We start from the raw sequence: 25,332 nt of genomic DNA, 5'->3' as shown, positions 1-25,332 counted from the left end.
TTTTGTGCCAAGCTAAAGTCTCCTGCCTTTTGAATCTTTCATTTACATATCAAACGAGTGGCAGCGGGCAAACGTAGAATGATTGAGAGGCACTACAGGTAAATGCTCTTTTGAAACCGGTGATGAAAAGGAAGCTTTTGACGCACAGTCACATCTGCCAACCCAGGTGAAACAGATCCTGGAGCGCAGGTGCGTGAGAAATTGGATTAACCTTATTAAAATAATATGAATTACACATTTGATAAATTAGGGGATTTTATTTCCTCAATCATTTTACCTGCTCCACTTTTCCCTCTTTTTACGTGCCAAACTTATAAGCCTCTCACTCACACACTAATGGGAACAATTTTTGAAATTGGTCCAGGATTGAGTGAGACTGCTGCAGCCAGCAGCAGCAAAAAAGGCTGCAGTGTGACCACTTGTCCACTAAAGGTGCTTTTTTTTTGCCACTGACAGGCTCAGGTTGATATTTTAAGTGTCTGACAACATTATTGAAAGATCCCTGCAGAGATATACCCTTTTGTTAAAAGAGTAAGATCCTTTTTGTTTAACCAAAAACAGTCCCAAAATTGCCATTACCAATTCCACCAGACTCCATTTAAAAAAACAGTAATTTTAGTGTGCATAGACCCAGCACATTTCCACATCTAACTGGGTTAATTAGAGGTTTATTTCAACCAAATCAGAATTGGTGATTGTTAAAACAGTGGAAAGATGAACTTTGACAGCTTTGGTGTGTTCCATTTTGTTTCTGTTGGCTTTGAATAAAGTGTGTTTTACCATGATAAAATTACTGTTTATTTAAATGGAGTCTGGTGGGAATGGCAATAGTGTTTTCAGAACAGTTTCTGGTCAAACAAAAGGATCTTACTCTTTCGCAAAAAGGGTCTATCTCTGTGGGGATCCTTTCCATAATGTTGTCAGACACTTAAAAAAACAATTTGAGCCTGTCAGTGGCAAAAACAAGCACTTCAGTGGACATAAGTTGACTATTAACATTATACTGCAGCCTGTTTAGCCACGGCTGGCTGCAGCAGTCTTACCCAACACTTGACCTCACAATTTGGATTTGCTCCCAAAAGGCAGAGACCAAAGTGGCCCAGCGGAACAAATTTTGAAACCAATCAGTGTTGTTCAGCCTTTTGCTTTCACATGAGCAACTTGACCAACTAATAGGGGCAGGCCCACCAATGTACATTACAACCCCCTTTTACCAACACCTACCCACCCACCGCTGGCATGATGCTTCTAGCTACCATCGACGTAGGGGTTAACATGAAAGCTTCAGGGGTTATGATGACAATGCGACTGTGTGTCTTGAGGGTGTAACCAGACTCGGGGAATGGGGGAATCACACGAGAGCACTGGTTTGTACGACAGAGAATGCTCTGCATGCCTAACGAAAAAGACATCTTGGAAGGCAACTCTTGACGCTGAATGAATGACCTTGAGAGCTAGTCTTTGCCTCTTCAATCGCATGTTGGTCTTATAACAAACTCCTCCACCTCCCCCAACACCTCCTGTCCCCACCACCACCACCACCAATGCCACCACCTGCTACCCTTACCTTAGTGCCAGGCTAGCGAAAGTCCAAGTTCACTTCTCACTCTCTGCCACTTCAGACTCTTCCCAGTTGATCTGTGTTTTGCCAGAGACTTGATCTGCCTGAAATAACATCAAGGGAATTGTCTTACTGTGATCTTTTCCGGAAGCCTCTCTCTTTCTCTCCTTCTTTCTATCCTCTCTATCCCCTCCCCTCTTCTTCCTCTAATGCCTGCCCATTGCTCTCATCTCTGGCGACATCATTTGATCTTTCCTCCCTTTAGACAGAAACACCCAGAGATTGATAGAAAAGCATCATCAGGGGACCAGGCCCGGGGCTTTAGTGCATCACAGAGCATGTCCTGGTGTTAACTGCTATGGTGTTTTAGTGCTTGCTTCCCCTTCCCCCTGTTTCCTCCCCCTTACACATCATAAAACAAGTGGCAGCTTTTACAGGAGTAGGTCCGCTGGCAGGACCTGGGCGGGGAACGGCTGGCTGGGTGCTAGCACCAGCGACAAACAGGCGACACTGACTCTTGGTGGGTGTCTCCTTCAGGCCTTGAAGGATGAGGAGGATGCCGAGACAGGGCTGACTGAAACGGAGAAAGAGGCAGAGCCCAAGGAGGACCAGAAACTGGGCAAATTACAGTACTCCCTGGATTACAATTTCACAGAAAATACGGTAAGGGTCTGTTCTCCGAATCTTTCTGTGTGTGTCGTTGTTACGAAAGGTCCTCCTTCGTAAGTATGGTCACACCCAACTTCTGAGGGGGTCCAACTTTTCATCTCTCCAGAGGGTAAAGGGTAACTGTGGTATTTTTCAACTTAGATCCAGTTTTCCAGTGTTTTTGTGTCTAAGTGACTAATGGGAACCACAATTTTTGAAACTGGTCCAGTATTGAGAGAGAGCTCCTTGGGCAGCAGCTGCAAAACAGGTTGCAGGGTAACATTCATGGCATTTTTGCACCATTAACTTACATCCATTAAGGGCATCAGGCATGGATAGGTGTACCGTGCCCCAGTATGGTACACAGTGTTCACACTAATCAAACAAACTTGACTTTAGGGTCAAGTGGGGTCAGATCCGAGCCCCAAAAGTGTCTGACAGCATTATGGAAAGGATCCCTACAGAGATAGACCTTTTTGTTAAAGAGTTGGATCCTTTTTTTAAGCAGAAACAGTCCTGATGTTGTCATCGCCAAACACAAGACTCTATTTGAATAAACAGTCATTTAAGCATGTATAGTGCCAGTATATTGTATAGTATTTGCCACTGATAGGCTCATGATAGGTTGATGTTGTTAGTGTCTGACAACATTATAGAAAGATCCCTACAGAGATAGACCTTTTTGTTAAAAGAGTAAGATTCTTTTTGTTTAACCAGAAACAGCCCCATAATTGCTATTGCCAGTTCCACCAGACTCCATTGAAATAAATTTATTTTAGCGTGTGTAGAGTCAGCCTACTTTCAATTCAATTAAAAGTTTATTTCAACCAAATCGTAGTTGGTGATTGTTTAAACAGTGGACAGATGAACCAAGATGGCTTTTGGGAGTTTTACTTTGTTTCTTGCGGCTTTGAATAAAGTGTATTTTATGATGATAGAATTACTCTTTATATAAATGAAGGCTCGCCTTATGACAAAAACGTCTATCTCTGTAGGGATCCTTTCCATAATGTTGTCAGACACTTAAAATAACAATACGAGCCTGTCAGTGGCAAAAACAGACACTTTAAGTGGATGTAAATTGACGGTTCGAAAATGGCCTGTCGTTATATTGCAGCCTGTTTTGTGGCTGCTGGCTGCAGCTGTGTCACCAATACCGTTGTTCTCATTAGTCACTTAGACAAATACCACAGTCACCCTTTAAACAGGACCCAACCCAGGTTTTGCACAACATTCTCCTTTTGTTGCCTCCGCTGTGAACACAGTTTGGTCACTGAAGCTTGAGAACAATCTCATAGGGATATCACGGTGGTCGAGTTTGTGCATTTGCTACCGAGCCTTGTAAAAGATACAGCACACTGTTGGGATTTAGTCCGTCTCTGAATTTGTTTCTTTTCTTTCTCCTTGATTGAAAAACATCCCCCGCAGATACCCATCTGCTTTATTTTTTCCAGCGGCTGAGTTTTAAAAAAAGCAGAACGAGGAAGCACATCAACTTTCCGGCGCCAGATGTTGTGTGACAGATAATAGACACGGTGCGTGAACACAGCGCTGTCCCTCACTGGGCTAGCTAACTCCCCATTATAAACAGAAGTGACAGGCTGAGATTAGACAGTAACACTGCTCCTGTACACACTGAGTCACACACCGGCTGAGGTACGTCTCCCTTATCTACACAACAAAAAAACTTTGATTGGTAGAAATGTTCTCGTGCAGTTGTGTCTCCGTCACAGGTTAATTTTTAGCACTTAGCCTGTGCAGTAATCATCTGTGCACAGGTTCCAGAGTCAATCATGTCGCTAATACAACTCAACAGTGTTCAGTCGACCAGACACTGTTTTTTTTAGAGACAAAATGACAAAGTATTGAGTCAATTCATGAAAAAGGGATATTATGTGGACAGTATTACATTTCACAGAGGGATCTGTCATGTAGTGGGAGGCAGTGACAGGTCTCTCTATGAGCTTCTTGATTACACTGGTAATAAGCTCCACAGTGGAGCTGAAGTGTAATGAATGGATGACAGTTTTCACTCTCTGTGACAGTGACCTGGGAGAAGCCGTGCCCAACTCATCGCCACTCCGGCTGCCACTGAAGTTAAAGAAGCTCAAAACATAAAGACCTCAAAAAACACGGCCACGCTGACCCACTTTCAGCTCAGTGACGGACACAGTCCAGAGGCACAGTGGCCTTCAGGAAATGTTTATTTTTAATCCTCGGGCTTTGAGGCCCGTGTGAGCACCACAGAGCTGCTGGAGGAGAACTGGCACAGGTGATTGGTTTCATGCCTGTAGGTTCCTTTATGAAGTCGAAGGCTGTGTGGGAAATTTTTTATCATCACTGAAAAGGTCGCAGCTGTTAAAGAGAGGATATTATCACGAGCAATTATTGGCTTGTCTTTTCAGTGTTGACTTTTTAATCCAGAACATCTCAGTGCTAATACAGGAAGTAGTCTGCTTTTATGTAGTGAAGTTGGGGTGATAGACGGGCATGTAGCATGTTTAATCGTCACATTGGAGACTGCAGTTTCTGCCCCATCGCACACAACAGACTTCATTCTTTGATAGGTAACAATCAAAAATTGTTGTCATTGAATTTGACCCGCAGGTTTTTGCCTTTCTGTGTGGTGATGGGGTCAGGAAAGGATATTCAGAATCGAAGTTTTAATTTAGGGTCTGGATCAAAGTTGTATTTTTAGATGCAATGTGTTAAGGGTGACAAGAAGGAGGTGTTTGTGGACCTCCTGGAAACTGTGGGACTTTTCATGAAAACGGGGAAAAAACTGTCACCAGTGAGCTGTCGTTGTCATACCAATTTGTCTCAAAAATGTAAAAACATGACTCGTTTAAGCTCCTGCTGTAAGCAGTATTAAATAGTAAAATATGGGGATTCATAGCAGAAAGATTCTCCCTGGTTTGTGTGCGTACAGACACTGAGGCGAGATCAAGCTGGAGTGCGCGGAGACGTGCAGATTAATGTCAAGTCCTTGTGGCAAAGAGTCCCAGCTTTGTTTCTGTCTGTTAACCACCACAAATGGCTGCTGCCCCTGGTGTTGATGACTCTGGGTTTTTACACTAATGAGACGAAGAGGTTTTGTAAAAGATCCAAATCACTCAGGGAGCGACGATGCGGCTACATCAGGCAAATACACAGCAAATGAACCACAAAGAGCCCCCTCAGCACAGCAGGGAGAGAATTATAATGTCATTCCTACTTTCAACATCATTACCATATTCATTGCTCTTTGTGCAGGTCAAGAGCAGGCCTATTGCATGGTGTCCAGTCAGTGTATGTGAATTTGAACTCATTATTAAGACGACATGAGCTTCAAAACATTCACATTATTTCCTTATTATTACTTATTTCAGAATTTCTCCTAGACAGTGAAATTCTGAAATAACACACAAAACTGCCTCAGTAAATGTTAGTCAATATGACTATGGATCGTCTTTGGAAGTGTGTGTGTGTGTGTGTGTGTGTGTGTGTGTGTGTGTGTGTGTGAGAATTGGTCACAGTAGAGCCATGATGCATTTGGGACAAAGCCGTCCAGGATAAGCTGCCAAGGGCTGAATCACCATCCTGTAGCCATTCTGGTCAGCGTGCTGCTCACTGGACTGAAGAGTAACACACAAACAGAGAGGGGTTAATACCAGCAGCCCTCCTCTGAGATAGGGCCCAATGCTTAGTTAAACAGAAACACCCACACAGATGTGCAAACACACAGTCACAGTCGTTTGTTTTATTTATTTAGCTTTATATGCCCAAAGGTACAGAAGCCCTGAGAAGCAAGTGAGAAAAAACTGATCTAAATTGTTTTCTCTCGTGTGTCTGTGACTTAAGAACAGGTGGGAGGAAAGGTTTTGTCTGGATAATCTTTCCAAGTTAATAAAAAATAAAAATTCATCTGTGAAGAAATTTTTATAAACCCTTTTAGGGATGACATCACAATGATGTCATTTTATTAGCTGGAGGCAAAACACGAGGCTACATAGGGGTTTTAAAATGTCATCTTGTGTTATTGGGAGCCAGAATAGAAGGAGTCATGGCTCAAAACCAGCCACCACTGCCCGTCAACAAAAACAAAGATGGTTAAATGTGATAAGACCAAAGGACTGGACGAGGAGATCATCAAAAATGCTCACATGTGCAGCGCACACTTCATATCAGGTTAGGGAAAAAGTATTTCCTGTTGTAGGGATGAATAAGGTTATGTGTATTAAGGGTTATCATGTCCACCTCATTAGAAACTGGGGAGGGATTAAGAGGAATATTGGTTTTCTCTGTAAAGTGCAACACACACCGCCGCCATATGCCGCGCGTCAAAACACCCGCCTCCTTTATATTCTATGAACAAACCCACACCGGCCGACGCGCTGCGCCGCTCTGCTTCAGCCCACTGCTCTATTTCCAGCGCAGCCGGCGCTGCGAGAAAAGCCTTTTATGTGCGTCTCGGCCGCTGTAGTATCAACTCCGCTTGATAAGAAACTCACCCGTGAAATCCAAGTTGTTGTTGCCTCAAAGTTTTTCCTCTTCTTCTTCCGTTACTAGCAGTTGGCAACCGTTGGCAACTAGTGTAGGTACAGCCACCTAGCGGCCTAGCCACAGCGCCCCGCCGGCGGCAGTGTGTATTGCACTTAACGCTAACTTTTCAGCGCATTCGCTAATGTTAGCTTCGATAGAGAAACAAACTGGAGGAAACTGTTTGAGTGTTGTCCTCCTTTTGCATAGTCATTAACCACAAAGCTTCCTGTGACATCATCCATCCACTGAGTGAGAGCATACGGATCAACCAGTCTGGTCCTGTTGGTCAAAAAGTGCGGTGCTCTGGATAATCCAACGCTACATTCCGACAGCGCACCAAATTTACAAACGGTCCAGTTTGTGTCAGAGTGCTCTCTGGCACTCAGAATGAATATTTCTGAAACACACCACTTGCATCATCTTCCTCCATTGTCCAAAACAAGCCAACAGAACTTGTTAGCTAGCGCTAGCTAACGTCTGTGGAGAATTGTTTTGCCTCCAGCCAAGCCCCGCCCACCAAAAAACGTCATACTGTTTGCTAACTGTAGAGGGGTTTATTAGTGCTGATTAAAGAACATTTCTATCCAAAAGTAAGACATGACAGTCATGTTACAGAACTATAAAAAATAGTAGATAGTAAATAGTAGGTAATTTCTTTATTTGTATATATTTACATATGATGAAATCTGTGCAAACTGACACCACTCTCAATAAAATGCTTTAATTACATGATTGACTGAGATGATAAAAGATAATTTAGTTGATGTAAAAAGCTCTGGCTGTATTATGTAAGAGATAAAACAGTTAAATTAAATGATGCTGGCTGGGAAATAACCATGTAACACCATATTACTCGGTTATTGTAACTGAAGGTAGGTTTTTAAGAAGTCTGTCACTTAACCCGATTTTGAGAAAATTAGCACAAATAAGTGAATTTACAAGAGGCTGAGTAGACTCTCAGTTGGAGACTAAATGAAATTTGAGGAAAAAAAGATATAGTTTATGCATAATTTTACTCTTCGGAGTGCTCTCTGCTTGGTTTGATCTCAGGCAAAGGTGTTCTGGGAAAACCCATCTTGAGTTGGTGTTCTGAGCCGTGGCGTCATACAGCACGTGGAGAGATACAATTAGCTGAAGCAGCAGCCACTTCCTGCTCTTATCTCTCCTCTGAAGCACCAGAGCCTCTCCCAGTAAAGATGGTGTGACATGCTGTGTGTGCTGCAGACTTCCACTGATGGATGGGTGGAAATCAGAAGGACAGCATGCAAGGATGAATTGCCACACTCAAAATCCAAGTGCCACTTTACAGCACTACAGTGTAAAACAGTTACATTTAGATTCAGGTAAATGACAGCTGGAATAATTGTATGTCTTTTATTTACCCTCTGGGGTGTGTAACTATTTCGCGGTGAGTGATGGTGATAAGCTACGCGCAGATGTGCAATCATAGAAGTTATATTTATGTCAGAGTGGTCCATTGAAATCATGACAGAATCTCGTTTCAGTGTTTGCAGTGTTTTCAAAGTAATGTCAAGGAAATGTTGTGCAAAACCTCGGGAGCATTAAATCAGCCGAGGATACTCTCCATGATGATCTCGTCTTGTGTTCACTCTTGTCATGTGTGGTGTTTGTGTGTGAGTACAGTGTACGTGTGTGTGTGTATCTGTGGTGCATTTACTGAGTGTTGACTCCATCTCATGAAGACCTGTCTGAATCTCACCACCATCCAATATAGATCAGTACATACAGATACAGTATAATATGGGAAATGGGAACATTAACCTGTGCTATATACGTTTTTGATGACAGCACCGAAACTGGGTAGATGGGGTGTGAAGTATAGTAGAGCTGCAACACTTTTTAAGAAGCAAAAGTCAAGATACTCAGATTCCAGCTTCTTAAATATTTGCCGTTTTCTTTACTCCTCTGTGACAGTAAACTGAGTATCTTTGGGTAACGGACAAATAAAGACATTTAAGGACATCTTCATCTTGGGCTTTGGTAAACTGATTGACATTTTTCACCATTTTCTGATGACTCAACACTGAAAATTATCGTTGCTTGTGGCGCTAAAATCCAGGGTCATGTAAGGTTCAGTTAGTTCATTGGAGTTTTAGTTATGTAAACTAAGAAACTGTCAGGGGAAGAGCTGCTCTGAAAGCAAAACATTAATGTGTGGAAGCAAATAGCCAGAGTTTTTCAAGCTGAAGCATCAGATGGAAATTAATAGATTTAAAGGGTAACTTTAGTATTTTTCAACCTGGACCTTATTTTCTCATGTTTTTGTTTTTAGTAACTAATGAGAACAATGTGTTTTGAAATTGGTCCAATATTGAGATAGAGAGTACTACAGCTGGCAACAGTGAAACAGGCTGCATTAAATGTACTTGTTTTTGCCACTAACAGGCTCGGATTGTTATTATGAATGTCTAACAACATTACGTAAATGACCCTACAGAGAAATGAAACATTTCTTTGTACCTGTTACTTGTTCCAGTCTGTTTCGTGTTCCAAGTCTCGCTCAAAGAGAAGCCTCGTTCTTAAATCCCGCAGACCTTTTCACATTGTCTTGCTCAGCTAAATATTCAGCCGTGACATTGAAAATCTTTAGATAACACTAAGCTACGCTTTGTGTTCTCCCAACACAACAAACTAAACCTGGCATTCCTCTCTCCAGCTCTTGCTAATGTTGTCATTATAGGTTTTCCTGCAACAAGTCACCTCTCATGAGATTTCAGAACAAAACTTTAGTAACTGTCTGTTAGTCACTCACTCTACAGCAGGAAACAGCACTTGAAAATAAAAGCTCTGTGTCAGAGATTCAGTGCACTTAAAGATAAAGTGTGTTTTTTACAAACTTGACAAGTTTGTGAGTCACTTGTGACCCATTCAGAATGGACCTGCAACCCACTGTGAGACTGTGACCCACCAGTTGGGAACAACTGTTTTAAGTTTTAAGTCTTACAACATTTTGGACCAATTACATAACAATCCGAGCCTGTCAGTGGCAAAAACAAGCATTTTGAGTGGACATAAATTGTCAGGGCGCACCTGCCCCAAATTACTTTTTAGCCTGTTTCACCTCTGTCAGTTGCAGCCCGCGTTCTCAGTACCGGACCATTTTCAAACTTTTTTGCTCCCACAAGTAATTTGACATGATAACACGGGAAAATAAGTCCAGGTTGAAAAATACCAGAGTTCTCCTTTAAGAAGAATGAACTGAGATTAAAATAGAAGCATTAATGATAAAGACCTTTGTCCATTTATTGATCCTGGAAGGTCTGCCAGGCTAACTGTCTAACTTTGTAACCTAGTACGACTGGACTGCCTAGATCTAGTTTTGACTTAGTCTCTATATATAGACTCTCCATTCAGTGGATGTAGAGTCTGTAGGCAAACCCCGGAGATCTTGCCTCAGGAAGAAGAGCAGAAGAGCCCTGGTTTCCTGTTGTAGGCTGTTTGTAGTCCACGTGATATTGATCAATCACGTTTGAGCCGGCTGCAGTTGTTTCCAGGTTAAACGGTCCGTGCGGTGAACTAACGAGGCGGAACATAATTGGCGTCACTGCAAACTCTGAATCCATCGCAATGGTTCAGCATATTTACTTATATATAAACAGAAGTCAGAAATGGAAATTTGCCTCCTCCGCCCAAATCAAACCGGAATGCCAAATAATTGGGGGTCTGCCCCCAGAGGCTCTATCGCAGTCTGCCGGAAGTCACACGCCGAATACAGCCGATGGGTTCCGAGAATGGTTTTGACTAAACAATCAGAACTCAAGATCCACTTAAAAGCTTTCAAACGTATCATGTGATCTTCGTCAGCAAAGATTTTTGCGTTGTTTGACTTGGGATTGTTTGTTAAACTTCTATTTCCAAACTCAAACAGAAGTTTCAACCCAACAGAGAGAGAAATGTTAAAAAGTGGATAATGAAGGCAGTCTACATGACAACTAAGCAAACTCTTATCTGTTAATAAAGTGGTACAGTTGAAAGCATAGCTAGTGGAGTCCTCCAGTAACACACGTTGCAAATAGGCAAGTATTCTCAACGCAGCTGGTTGTCTACACCAGCACGTGGTTAAAGAACAAGTATTTCTGCAGCCTTACCTTCTTCTTTTGAATGTCACTTGGCCAAAAAAAAAACCTCTACTGACTGAAAATCAAAGTGTGAGTCTTTCAGAGCAGCTCTACCTCTGAGAGTTCCTGAAGCAAGTCCTATTTTTTCTGTCCATAAAATAGATTTTCTGTCATATTGTTGGTTATTTGCCTTATAGCAATAACCAACTGCCAATTGTCATCATTTCCTACTTTTTTTTATTTACCGCTGTGTCACTGGTAGCACCACGCAGTAAACTGATGCGGCTCCCGACAGCTGTAAAGCTCCATGGCTGAGTGCCCTGGTCAGCCTCCAGATTGCTGCTTGATGGCTGCCTGATAGGAAGTTGATTGACTGACTAGCTGAGCCTCCTGAGAAGCCCTTGAGTAGAGACTCTGACTGGCAGGTCAATCAGCCTCCTGGACCCCCCGTTGTGGTTATCAATTATCAGCCTTATGTGAAGAGAAACAGTCCTCTCATTCCGACTCTGACACATCCTGACCTTTACGAATTCTTCAGCCGCTGTCAGGCTCTGCAGACATAACCTTCTAACACTGCTGCCATATCCCAGGAAATGACACTGAATCATTTTAAAGCCACCATTATGAGAGACTGATTTCTGGTTCTATCAAAAGACGAAAAAATCTAATGTTTCTCAAGGTCTTCAAGATTAATGGAACACTTCACCCACAAAATGATAATTTGTGTATCAGTTACTCACCTTGTCTGTCATTGTTTTGTTTTGAATGCCTCGGGTGAACAAAGAATCCAAAAACAGAAAATTGTTGATGAATTGGAATAAATTGGGCACTCGTTTAAGAACAGCAAAATTATATGAAAACTTTGGTTAACAAACTCTCATTTAATTTGCACAGTATAATCCAAGTCTCATTTATCCAGTCAAATGCTCAGTATTTCCCAAACACATGTATGTTTGCCTAAACCTGACCTATTTAAAACACTTCCACATATGAGTCATGAATGGTTGTCTGTCTTTATGTGTCAGCCCTGTGATAGTCTGGTGACCTGTCCAGGGTGTACCCCACCTCTCACCCAAAGACAGCTGGGATAGGCTCCAGCCAACTGCGACCCCTAACAGTGTAAACGTTCACGGAAAATGAATGAATGAATGAATACTGAGAAAATAGAATGCACTTACTGAGGCATGTGAGCAAAACAAAGTTTCTTCAATTCAATGTAACACGGGTTGAGTAATTGATAGACAAATTATTATTCTGTAGGTAATGTATCCCTTTAAAAGATATTTTTAGACATGTTTTAACCCACATATTGTTTCTCTGTAAGGATGTTGGTGGGATGAAGGTTCAAGTCATGATCATTTTGATTAAGTGGACAGTTACACATGCCGTCCCTCACTTTTTAACCTTTCGTCTTCCTCTTGTAGCTCATAGTGGGGATCATTCAGGCTGCAGAGCTGCCTGCCATGGACATGGGTGGCACATCTGACCCTTACGTAAAGGTCTACCTGCTGCCTGACAAGAAGAAGAAGCAGGAGACAAAGGTCCACAGGAAGACCCTCAATCCCGTCTTCAACGAGCAGTTCACCTTCAAAGTACGTCTCACAGTCCCTTCCACAGGATGCTCCAAAACATTTGCTGCTTTCAGACCACTTTTCTGTAGCTGGGGATCTTTTTGGTTCCACTGACAATCTGATTTGCATGCAGCCATGAATGCTGGGAAGGTGTTGAGACAGTTACCAGCTGGCACATTAACAAGCTCCTGACAGAATATCTCTCACACACATACACACACAGTTACACTCACACACACACACTGGAAAGACTCAATGTGATTGGGATTAACACAGGCAGATGCACTGCTACACTCTGGCCTTGCCTCGGCCATAATAAATGCACGGCTGCTGCTCAGCAGCGGGGAAAGTTTTGTTATTCACCCGACAGTGAAGAGCGCAGGTGTTTGGTGTTAAGTTAAGCATAATGTGATGCGATATCCATCTCAATACAACGTTTTTTGTGCGTGTTTGTGTGTGTTTTTCATAATACTTAATTCCAAATCTGTGAAGTGATTATAAGCACTGCCAAGAAAAGGAGATGATTTTATGAGATAATGTCAAGGACAAACCAGAGAGTCTTATCTTTCCCTTGCTCTCTTTTTTTGTGTGTTGTTACAAGCCATTTCCATTTAATAAGTTCCGTCCCCAAAATTGAAGGCAATCAAGTATCACAAGTACCCACCTGTCTTTTACCCTTCCCAGGTTGTGGGTCTGATAACAGCGTCTGTCAGGGCGGGGGCTGGAAGAGCAGTGATTGATTTGGAAACAGAATTACCCGCAACATCACCATCCACCTACTCCAAAAACACACACACACCTGACTCTGCTTGGCATTTAATTAACTGTAGAAACTTTCTATGGAAGTTCAAGGCTGACAATATTAGATTAAAATGCATGAAACTGAAACTTTATTTTCAGTACATATATATAACAAAAGTTTGAGACACCTTTTGATATCGCACAGCCTTATTCTTTCAAAGTCAACAAAAACTGGATATAATAAGCTTTACCGAGTTACTGCAGGGCTGGATGCCATTGCATTCTAGAAGTATATCTAATAATCTCAGTTTGAAATTTCTTTCTTTCCTGGATTATAAACAACTGCAGAGGTTCATAGGGGCAGATTAAAGGGGACCTAGTATGCTTTTCCTTATTTTCCATCATAATATAATATTACAGCGTCGGGTGTTTATATAAAACATAGCCAAATTTTCAGATAACAAGGTAAGCCTATGTAGACGTTATCCCTGTAAGCAAAAACCACAGGCTTCAGACCCTAGCCTACACTGCTACATGTAGCTTCGTGCTAACTTCAGTTGTAAATTTCTCCCAAAATTGCTTTATTTTCCTGCTGAAACATGTCCAGTTGTGTTTCAAAGCGTTAATTGGTGATTTTTAACAGGAGATACTGCCACTATACACAGTAATTCCCTGGCTCTATGTACACTGCTACATGTAGCGACATGCTAACATTAGGGAAAAAACATAATCTTGGTTTGCAGTGTTGTAAATTTCTTGGCGATTTCAGATAATCTTCCTGCTGGAACATGCCCAGTTGTGTTTAGAAACTTTTATTGGTGATTTTTAAGAAGACATAGTGTCACTATACACAGTCATTCCCTGACTCCAGGTACACTGCTACATGTACCTACATGCTAACATCAGGGAAGCCTGTTGCTGTGGTTGCTGATGTTGTAAATTTTCTCACAGGTTACAGGTCATTTTCCAGCTGGAACATAAGTTGTGTTTAGAAGCCTTTATTGGTGATTTTTAACAGGAGATAGTGCCACTATACACAATAATTCCCTGGCTCTATGTACACTGCTACATGTAGCGACATGCTAACATTAGGGAAAAAACATAATCTTGGTTTGCAGTGTTGTAAATTTCTTGTCGATTTCAGATAATCTTCCTGCTGGAACATGCCCAGTTGTGTTTAGAAACTTTTATTGGTGATTTTTAAGAAGACATAGTGTCACTATACACAGTCATTCCCTGACTCCAGGTACACTGCTACATGTACCTACATGCTCACATCAGGGAAGCCTGTTATTGTGGTTGCTGATGTTGTAAATTTTCTCACAGGTTACAGGTCATTTTCCAGCTGGAACATAAGTTGTGTTTAGAAACCTTTATTGGTGATTTTTAACGGGAGATAGCGCCACTATATACAGTTATTCCCTTGCTGCAGGTACACTGCTACATGTAGCTACATGCTAATTTTGCAGCAGAAAGACCATAGATGTATGATAGTAACTAGATACTGGACCTGAAGATAGCGCCTATTCAGTTCAATAGATCTGCTCTCCTAGCACAAATGCCAAAAAATGTTTCTGGCTTCTGGGTTTACTTCGTGGTATGCAGCCCACTGAATATGCCCAGTACTGTTTCTGCCCCTAGCTCCGCCTGCGAGTTCCTGCTCAGCTCATCGACTTTACATTTTGTTGATGTGACAGATTTTTAAATCACTTTTCTTGGCACTAGGACTGTTTTACAAATTTGAAACCTCCATAAATCTAAAAATTCATAATAGAAAGAGTCATATTAGACCTTGTTTGCAGTGTGAGGTGTTCTGTTAACAGCTTTACAGACGTCTCTTTTATAATGGGGGTCTATAGGGAAAATGCTTATACCGCAATACCTGCAATACTGCAAGTGGCCACTGGGAAAAATTGGAAGCAAGGCTGAGCTGCTTTCTTGAGGGCATGAAAGACCCGTAAACACTGACCAATCAGAGCAAACTGGGCTTTTTTTGGAAGGGGGTTTTGAAGAGATAGGCGCTAAACTGGAGTATTTCCGACAAAGGATGAACACAGGTGTTTCAGCACAGACAGTGTGAGGAAAAGAAAGTGTTTTTGACCGTTAAAACATATAAATGTGTTCTAGTATAGCCCTTAGATACAAGTATGAACCTGTTTTGACCCTTTGTGATCTGTATCTATTGTCATCTTCCACAGGTCCCCTACGTGGAGCTTGGTGGAAAGACACTGGTAATGACGGTGTACGACTTTGACCGCTTCTCCAAACACGATGCCATCGGCGACATCAAGGTGCCCATGAACAAGGTGGACTTCAGCCACATAACAGAGGAGTGGCGGGATCTGCAGAGCGCTGAGAAGGAGGAGGTAAGACTGTACGCGGACACACACAGAAAATATTCAATCATTCCCTGGTAAATGGGAAATGAGTAGGTCTGAAATCACTTGGTGACACCTGCCTCTCTGTCCAGGCTCAGATTTGTACATCTGGTAGCTGCTGTTTCAATAATAAGAGTATTTTTTATCGGTGCTTGCGTAAGTGATATCACAATGATTATTTTTGCTGCGTTCAGCGAGCCAATTGCACTCGAAGCGCAAATTTGATGCCGTGGCTGAAGTAATCCATCTCTCCTGGAAATGTCACTTAATCATATGTCCACACTTCCCCTTCAATTAATAGAGGTGTGACTTTCCAGGCAGCAGTTCAGGAGATTCAATTTTCATGGTAAATGTCATGGCATATAGCACATGTTGCCAGGGGAAGCTCATTTTTAGCATTACCGTGGTTTGATTTAAAGGTTAATTATAGTGGTGTCGAATGGCTGGTGGTGTTGTATGAGTTGAAGGGCATCACTGTACTTCTTAGCGTCTGGTCGCACAGCTGCACCTGACAATTTTACGCAAGACTTGAAACACTGGAGCGAAGCTTTGCTCAGTGGAGAGTGGCTGTAGAGGGAGACCATGGAAATTGCTAGTCTCCACCTTTAAACTGATGAAAAGTATTGAAAGATTTAATCATTACATTACATTTCATTAAGCTCTCTAACTGAACCGAACTGTAATTGGGAATGCAGAGAAGTGATAACAGATTTGTCAACAATCTTTTTTAGATTATGTGCGATGCCAGGGGGTTTGCAGGATTTGTGTCTGCCACAGCAGCTACAAATTATCCTGCCAGAGTGAAAAGGAGCTCGATAGATGTGACTGTTGATGACTCAATTATTTTTTTACAGTAAATCTTAACGTGTGACATTTTGGGAATGACGCCTATTTAATTCCAAGAGTTAGAAAAGAAATAGCTACAGCACGTAACTCCCTCTAAAACCACAAACTGACATTTTTACTTTTCTGTTTGTGTAGCGGCGGGCGTTTTCACTTACGTTGCAGAGGTGTGGACTCCAGTCAGACTCAAGTCACAAATTTGGTGACCTTAGACCTTGGATGACAAAATCAAAAAAGACTTGTAACTCTATTTTGACTTCGTGACCAGTGACTTCTGACTTCAGTTAGGCTTAAACCTTTTGACTTGAAAATTCTTCCTCCAAGGTCAAAGATTAAAAAAGTGTGCCATGAATCAATTCATTTCTCTTCATTTCCTGAATCAACTGACATTAACGCTGTTCATTCTCACCACGTCGACACATAATTCACCAGATGATCCACTTTGTTTCAACCAATCCGACAGCTTCTCGTCAAGTTGCAGGAGCAAACCACTAAGAACTAACACTACGTAACTGAGCAGCTGTTAAGAGGATACCAAAGATACTTTTAATTGAGTATGCAAAACATAAAATTACAAATGGAGATGCAACAACTTCCAGATTTGTTCGACAATTGAAGTTACACAAAGAACAGTCAAGACAAGTATTAACATAGTAAGCCGGCTAATACTTAGCTAACGTGAGCTAAACAGCAAAGTAACTTTTGCACAAACTTGTTTTAATAATAAGTACAAAATAAGAGTGTATTATTAATTGTTTAGGATACGAGACTCAAAGTTAAAGACTTGGGACTTGACTTGGAATTTACCTGCTTTGACTTGGGATCTGACTCAGAACTTAAGTGCAAAGACTTAAGACTTGCCTGTGACTGGCAAAACAATTACTTGGTCTACCTCTGCTACTTTGTACCAAACCCAGTTAATAGCTATAGAGGAACCAGTCTGAACCAGTCCTCCTAAAACCGAGTGAAGCACTAATGTTCTGCTAGGTATGGTCTACAAAACATTAAATAACTTTGGAACTGTTTATGATAGAGATGAGCTCCACTGTGACCTGTGAGATTCTCAACTTTCGGACGCAACTTGAACGTCGCTTGTACGACAACCAGAGCCGATTTACAGTTGGTGCGATCACACGATATGAGAACATAAGTGTTCTGGCTCACTACTGTGTGTTGGTAGGAGCACGCAGCTATCACAAGATGTAACACATGCCCAGTGACACGGATAAAACTAAATATGATGTGAAAGAGGTTTTAGGTACTTTCATATTTGAAAAAGTAAAAGACTGCAGTGCTCTATGTATCGACAGAATATTTTTCTGTCACTTTTTGTTTAGTTTTTCAGACGTGAAAACAGAGAGGCACCACAGTGATATAAAATGACGTCAGAAATGAGCGTACACATAGATCCCCTCCCCTTGTCTCTTCACGTCCACTCCTCTTACATTCTCCCTCACAGTGAGTAACTTTCAACCAAGGTACCATCAGAGAAATAAATGAATGCAAAAGAAGGAAAAGAGAAAAAAAATAAACCAAAGGAACAAAAAACTCCAATGAAATAAAAATAATAATGATAATATACCCACATTGGGCTCCCTCTTTTGGCTGTTTTCACTGTTGCCAAAAACTATTAGTGCCACAATTTTTACTGAAAGAACGCCCAGGACAGTATCCAATAAATGGCTGTAGTCAGGGCCGATTCTAGGATCAGAGGTTTAGGGCTGCTGAGCACCCAGAGAGCTGCCCGGCCAGGCAAGATAAATTTCACTGTTTTGTACATTTTAATGCAATTTCATTCCCACATTTGTGAAAGAAAAACACTTTTTGGGAAAGTCTGTGACTAAGCCATCAAATTTGATAAAGGTTATTTAAATGCTGAGCCACAGCAAAAGAGAAATGGATTGGAATCATAAAAGAAACATATTGTAACCCTAATTTCTGGGGCAAGACAACTCATTTTGATACAGCAGCTCCTCAACATACACATGAACAGTATCTATGTTTCTGGAGTAAACCAGCCCCCTATAGTGAGTACCAAAAATACCAAAAATGGACCTTGGACTTATTTTTTGGAGTTTTATTTGAAATGCAATGCACAACATGTAACATTAACACATTAACAGTAATTGACTTTTTCAAGGTTTTTCTCTGCCTTTTCCCTTCTTGTCACAATAGGAGTTATAATGTTAATGGAAATTAACAGTCAGTTAGCTAGTCAGTAGCACCTTGGCTTTAATATTAACACATGCGTATGACACAACAGCTAACTTATCTCATTCCAATTCAAACAGAGGACAGTGGTACTGACCACCTGTAACATTTCCTAGCTAGAAAAAACGTCAGCTAACTCCTACCTAACAACATAAACAGTGACCTACGATTAAATGCAGCAAAAATGAGGACTGGTAATGATAATAATGTGTTGGTATTGAGTGGTAGAAGTTAAGAAATGTACTATATATCCTGGTTTAAGCCGGGTACTTACACCACTACTGCATATCACCCACTCTGGAAGGCAGCGCATTGCTCTGTGTATTTTTGTTGTTAAAATAATACATTTCAACCAAGTACTGTATGGTTTTGACACTTTTCTAGCTTATTAAAAAAGGGCATACAGTAAAAAAAAAAGAAAAAATTAAAATCTCTCAAATTTTAGGGGTGCTGGGATTCAATTTAGGGGTGCTTCAGCACCCCCCAAAATGGGCTAGAAATGCCTATGGCTGTAGTTCACTTAGGAAAAGATGTATTTTCACCAACTTCATATGCAGCTTCAAAACATCCAAATACAAATTTTCACATTGGGGAAAAAAAAAAAAAAAATTCCCAGGTTGACTTTGGAGTTATTCAGCAAAACACCATTTTTTTCACTCAGCATTTTTAATGTCACATGTACTCTGCTCACACAAAGTTAATGCATGATGGTGACTTGAATCTGCACCAGAAAGAAAGGGTAGGTCCTCCTGAATTATATGATGTATAACACTTGATACAGACTGAAAGAATGAGCTCAGAATTGGCAAAAATATAAAATGATGTCCAGGCGTTTCTTTGTCTCTGGAGGGTTTTTTTTAAAAGCAGACTGAAGTGCTGACGGAACGGAAAACAGATTTAAGTGGCTGCGAGAGGATTAATCGGATACAGGAAAGAAGAAAATATACCTATATATTTGTTTTGGGGTATTTGATGGCTTTATTTGAGAGTCAAGAGATCAGAGATGACAGGAAATGAGAGGAAACAAAAATGGGGAAAAACATCCATGCCTCAAAATACACATATCTGCCACAGGAAAATAGTGGATACTCTTTAGACCTCTTAAAGTATTCAAATGAAACCGTCTGAGGAGGAAAATCACTCTCTGCCTGAGCTGCTCACAACCCCGTGGATATGTGTAACTCGTGATTGGGGGGGTCACAAGTTTGTTTTACGAGATAACAAACCGAAAAGGTGGGGAGCCAGTGGTTTTGAATATGTACAAAGCACATAACGCCCTGTAAGGAGGAAGCATATCAGTCCGAGCGCACAAAGAAAGAGACGCTCCTCTGGGTTTATATCTTTCAGTTGTGAGCTCAGTCAAGATTTAATACTCTACCTACACACAGGTAACACACTCCTCTTTACTTTTAAGGTCAGCTATGAAGTAGCAAGTTCAGAAAGTGCCCTTTAAGTGTCAGAGTTCATAGAAGATATTAAGGAGCCCAGTCACTGCTCTCGACAGGCATAATTAACCATCGCTTCTGCGTTTGCCGGCCTCCAGGGGGGCGTGTGTTTGTGTTGATTAAAACCCAGCCCTTGTCATCAAAGTAAGAGCGTTTAGTCATCAGGTTTTATTGTGCAACTACTAGTCAGAGTAGTAGATGAGAAGTAAAACAGGAGGAGGCCCTTTACAGTACTCAGCCATTTGCAGCACACTGATTCTGCATGAGGAAACAGGCCTTGATTGAAACTTGATGAAAGACTCCTGAAAGAAAACAAAGTTTGATATTCAAGTCCAATTTGCCTCTGATTTATAATCTCCAATTACAATGGCCACACGTTACGCAGGTGTGACCCGAGAGAGGGTTATTGACTGCGTCTGCTCCTCGCCTTGATAAGCGCGCGATAATGAGGCTGTGTTGTGATGGTGATTTGTGTGAACCAGTGAAGTGATTGCAGTCAGTACTTTTCCAGAGATGTGATGAGTGACAAACGAAAGCGGGAGCCGATATTAGAAAGCATTCAAACCAAAACAAGAGGCCAAATCCATAGAAGAAGATTGAAAACATGCCGGGGTTTGTTGTACCATTGATTGGCCGTGACTTTGAAGCTATGACTCAGAGAGGCAGGATGATATGAAGCATTGCATTTGACATTCTGTGTTTCCTTTGACAATTGTTTTAGATTTTGATTTATGTATTTAGTAACTTAAACGTAAATCAAATCCCTTTTTTCACCTGATATATTTTAATCTTGATTGTTAATGATTTTTGGATTTAAACACCTTGTAATTTTCCATGTATGTGCCACTTGCACAGTACAGTCATAGAAATTACAGTCATATGATTTATTATAAACCAATTACATGCAATAGATAGTCTAGTGTCCATTTGTACATTTTGAAGCTACTGTGTTATGTTTTTGTAATGTGCTGTAAATGTTCTTCTGTTGGGTCAACAGCTGCAGTGGCACTAGCAAATGCATTTTTTTCTATAATTACTTAAATTGAAATGTAATTAAGTTGATTGGTTATCATTTTTTTGGGGGGCAAAATTCTGAAGGTAGTCATAAAATAAATAATTCTACATTATAAACCTGCTACAGTACAGCTCACATTTCTCACATTAGAAGAATGGCAGATGAATATAGCAGTGTGTTTGTTGTGATTTTCATGGCTCCGCATCGGTTACAGCTGTAGTCGTAGGCATTATGTTTTTGGGTTGTTCGAATGCAACCATTCGTCCACATGTGTCATTCTCATGAACTTGATATCTCAAAATGCCTGATAGGAAATTCCCTCAAATTTGGCACAAACGTCACCCCGACCAGGCTCCCAGAAGTGAGCCAGGCTTTGAAGTCAATATTCGTAGTGGCCAAACAGTGTTACTGCCACTTCCAGGGCCCATCACACCTTGGGCCCAAAAAGAATTTTCCCATAGACTTACATTGGAAAGAGATGTATGTAAATTTCAGTCAGGAAGACTTCAGTCAAAGAAAACTTAATTTTCATGTACAGCATTATATTTGGTGGTATGGCTCTGTTCTGGGGCCTCTCTGTCATTCCTAGGCCTACGCATAAAGCCTCTCCCACATGCCTGTGTGGAAAGCCAAAGGCGGAGAAAGTACACCTCCCTGCCCTTCCATGCGCCTACGTGGAAAGCCTAAGGCAGGGAGAGCAGCAGCAAAGACCCCCCGGGGACAGAAGAGAGCAGCATCAATGACAAACGACAATGATAAGTCAGATACACCATAAAAAGGAACAGTAGGCAGGCCAGAGCAGTTTAAATAGGGCGCCAATTATTGGTTGCATAGAAAGGAATCAGCTGACTCCCTTCCATCAATCAGCTGCTCCATCAGTTGATTGGGCTGTTTGAGATCGGCTGATGTAACTGGGATGTGAGCTGAGCTTGACATCGTGTCCTGTCTGAGCTAACGCCATGCTCAGTTAGGGGATAAACTTTTTGAGCGTCACAATCCCTGCGAAATTACTTACTTTTAATATCAAGATTTGGTCCATTCGATCTGATAACATTTGGAGACTCCAGAAGAGCCACGAGTTAGCAGAGCGCTAAAGTCAGCTGTTCGGCTGCTGGAAGCTGGCTACTCGGTCACGCTTGGCCGTGCTCGGTGGCAGTAAGTCTCCAGTGCGCCTGCTCTATGGGCCTCACAGTGCGGAAGATCCAGGTACCTTCATACCTTGGAAAGTAAGCATTTTTGGCTTAATGCGCCACTGAGCAACTTTCACAGGAATGAACAGGGTCCCATCTTCAGTGCTGTATCCAGGTCTCCTAATATATCCATGACCTGGACTCAACAATGAACTGAGATTAGATTTTGAAGGTCAAAGAGCACTGTGACCTCACAAATATGTTTTTGGTCCCTCCAGAATTCAGGGACCAAAATCTGATAGGATGAAGTTATGACTTTTTATATCCCAAAGGTCAACTTCTCTGTGACATTGTAATGTTCTGCAAGAACAATATCTGTGCATTATTCAACGCCATATCTCAGGACAGAAGGGGAGACATTTGTTCAGATACCGGGGTGAAAACGCGTGTGAAGCATCCATGATTTAGAACTTTTAGCTTCTTTGCAGTAACATCTACATTTAAAGCCTTGTCTACTGTCATGCCTACATACAGTATGAGTGTGGACAGACATGGATGTAAACTGCGACTTAAGTGGTTGGCGGAGGCGTACAACCTTGAGGCGGTAATTCTAGTTTTTGTCTGAGCCTAAGTATTTTCCAATTATTTTTCCATTGATACAAAAAGGCGGCAGACAGCTGCCTCACATGGTGACCGACCTTGGAATGCAGACGTTTTGAGATACTGTTGCTGTTAGACATACAGTGTTCATTATTTGTTATTTTATAAATAATAAAAGTATTGTACACTTTTCTGAGCAATATTCATGATGTCCCCGATAAACAGATCAACATTAGTTATGTTTATATGTTGTATTTCTCCAGGATGATTCTCTCTGAATGATCAGAAAATTAAATCGCATGAAATTATCTGAAATGACTTACTCTTGTACTGAAGTGTTGTTGTTTTCCAGCTCTATATTAGCCACTAAATTATGTATGCTTATCTTTCCCTGTATTTCCTATACCAGAAAGCACTGTGCATAAAAATGTGTGCACTTAGAGCAATTACAAAAACATCTTTCTGCAACTTATGTAAATTTTATGCATATATGCACCGTTATACAAAGTGGAAACTGTAATTGCAGTAAACAGCTCTATGACCCAGGGTCAGTGTACTTCAACCTTTACGACCGTCACTTTTCATACACGTTGGCATTTACAGCTTTCATCATGAAAGGGTAACTTCATTTTTTTCAACATGGACCCTACTTTTTCATGTATCTGTGTCTGAGTGACTAATAGGAACAATCATTTCTCAAATTGGTCCAGTACTGAGGGAAAGTGCTGCAGACAGCATCCTCAATACAGGCAGCAGTGTAACACTTGGGACAATTATGCACCATCTATTTACGTCTACTAAAAGTTGTTGTTTTTGTCACTGACAGGCTCAGATTGTTCTTATAAGTGTGACGGTAATTTGGAAAGGATCCCTACAGAGATAGACCTTTTTGTTTAACCAGAAACAGCCCTGAAATCACTGTCACCAAGCGCACCAGACTCCATTTAAAAAAACAGCAATTTTATTATCACAAAACACACTTTATTTAAAGTCAGTAGAAACAAAATGAAATTCACAAACAGTCTTAATTTGTCTCTCCACCTTTCCAACGATCACTAACTCTAGTTTCGTTGACATAAACCCTTAATTCACTCAGTCAAATGTGAAAATATGCTGACTACATACACGCTTAAATTACTGTATTTTTAAATGGAATCTGGCAGTAGTGATTTCTGACTTTTTCTGGTTAAACAAAAAGGATTTTACTAAAGGTCTATCTCTGTAGGGATCCTTTCCATTACGTTGTCAAACACTAGCCCCTTTTCCACTGCCAGATTTTCCATGAATATTGGGCCGTTTTGCCGGCAAGCTGCGAGCGTTTAGACACACAGAGCCGGATTGGCGAGTTGATCCAAGGTGCCCAATTTTCCGCCTCGTAGGGTAGACATATTGGCAGAACCCTTTTAGTTTAAACAGACCAAGACGGCCTTCCGCAACAGGAGGGGCTGTTGATGACTTGTGGGAGGAGCTGTTGATGACACCGCATGTGCAACCCATTGGCGGTGGATAAACAGGAAACAGCTTATAGCAGGAATTAGCGAGCAGCTAGTAGCAAGAGGGAAACGCAAACCTGACAGACACTGTAAAGATGAGCAACTGGGGAGACAAGGAACTGCGCGCCCTCCTTGTCCTCGCAAATGAAGAGGCCATTAACCATCAGATGACGGGGACGGTGAAGAATGGGCCGACTTATGAGAGAATCACTGAAGGACTGACCAGCCGCGGCTTCCCTCCCACGTCACTGTTTACGTCACACGCTGAGCTACATGTTTTGTTACTTGCTCACGCCCCCCATTGCCCCGAAAAAGGCGCATTCTGTATAAACAAAAGTAGGTAGGCGGCATTTTGCTGCACTCCCCAATTTTGTGTTTATACTGCCAATGCTGAAAAAGACTGATTGGGCTTTCCTGCAAATTTGCACAATTCCTATTTAAAAAGGGCTAGTTACGATAACAATCTGATCCTGTCAATGACAAATTCAAGGATTTTCAGTGAACGTAAATTGACAGTGTATGATTGCCCCAATTGATGACAATGCAGTCTGTTTCACGGCTGCTGACTGCAGCCCTCTCACCTAATACTGGGCCAGTTTTCAAACTTGTTCCCAGTAGTCAGTTAGACACCAAAACATTTGAAAATAGGGTCCAGGTTAAAAACACTGACTTTGCCCTTTAAAAATTATCCTTTCTGCGTGTGGAGAGTAGGGCAGCATGAACATCAGCTCCTCTAATGTGTTGAAAAGGCTAAACTAGAACATCAGATTTGGTTGACTGAACAATTTCTAATGTGCTTTGGAGGGGAATTTACTTGCTCTATCTTTACCCTCATCTAACCTCTCAGTGAGCATCTGCTGCGAGCATCTGATGCAGTAAATTTGAATTTAGTGGTTAAAACTGTTCTCACCTCTGTGATCCCTCTGCTTTCTCCAACAGCAAGAGAAGCTGGGCGATATCTGCTTCTCTCTGCGATACGTCCCCACTGCTGGCAAGTTGACTGTGGTCATCCTAGAGGCCAAAAACCTGAAGAAAATGGATGTGGGAGGCTTGTCAGGTGAGAACAATTACATGTTGTGTGTATGTGTGTGTTCCA

The 25,332-nt window shown here is 41.5% G+C and overlaps 1 protein-coding gene across 3 annotated transcripts in view; it reads left to right on the top strand.

The window, feature by feature from the left end:
• syt1a (synaptotagmin Ia) overlaps positions 1-25,332 on the top strand; it is a 337,362-nt gene that overhangs the window by 283,860 nt on the left and 28,170 nt on the right. For 2 of the 3 annotated variants that reach the window (XM_049566896.1, XM_049566895.1), the window contains 4 exons: positions 2,099-2,224; positions 12,234-12,401; positions 15,320-15,487; positions 25,176-25,293. In XM_049566896.1, the coding sequence (XP_049422853.1) occupies positions 2,099-2,224; positions 12,234-12,401; positions 15,320-15,487; positions 25,176-25,293 (580 nt within the window). The remainder of the gene's footprint in view (positions 1-2,098; positions 2,225-12,233; positions 12,402-15,319; positions 15,488-25,175; positions 25,294-25,332) is intronic. The other variant, XM_049566898.1, reaches the window with a different exon arrangement.

The sequence above is a fragment of the Epinephelus fuscoguttatus genome, linkage group LG22 (assembly GCF_011397635.1).
Source record: "Epinephelus fuscoguttatus linkage group LG22, E.fuscoguttatus.final_Chr_v1".
In the NCBI taxonomy this organism is placed as follows: Eukaryota; Metazoa; Chordata; class Actinopteri; order Perciformes; family Serranidae; genus Epinephelus; species Epinephelus fuscoguttatus.
The sequence above is the reverse complement of the archived record's forward strand: the minus strand, read 5'-3'. Positions and strand labels throughout refer to the sequence as shown.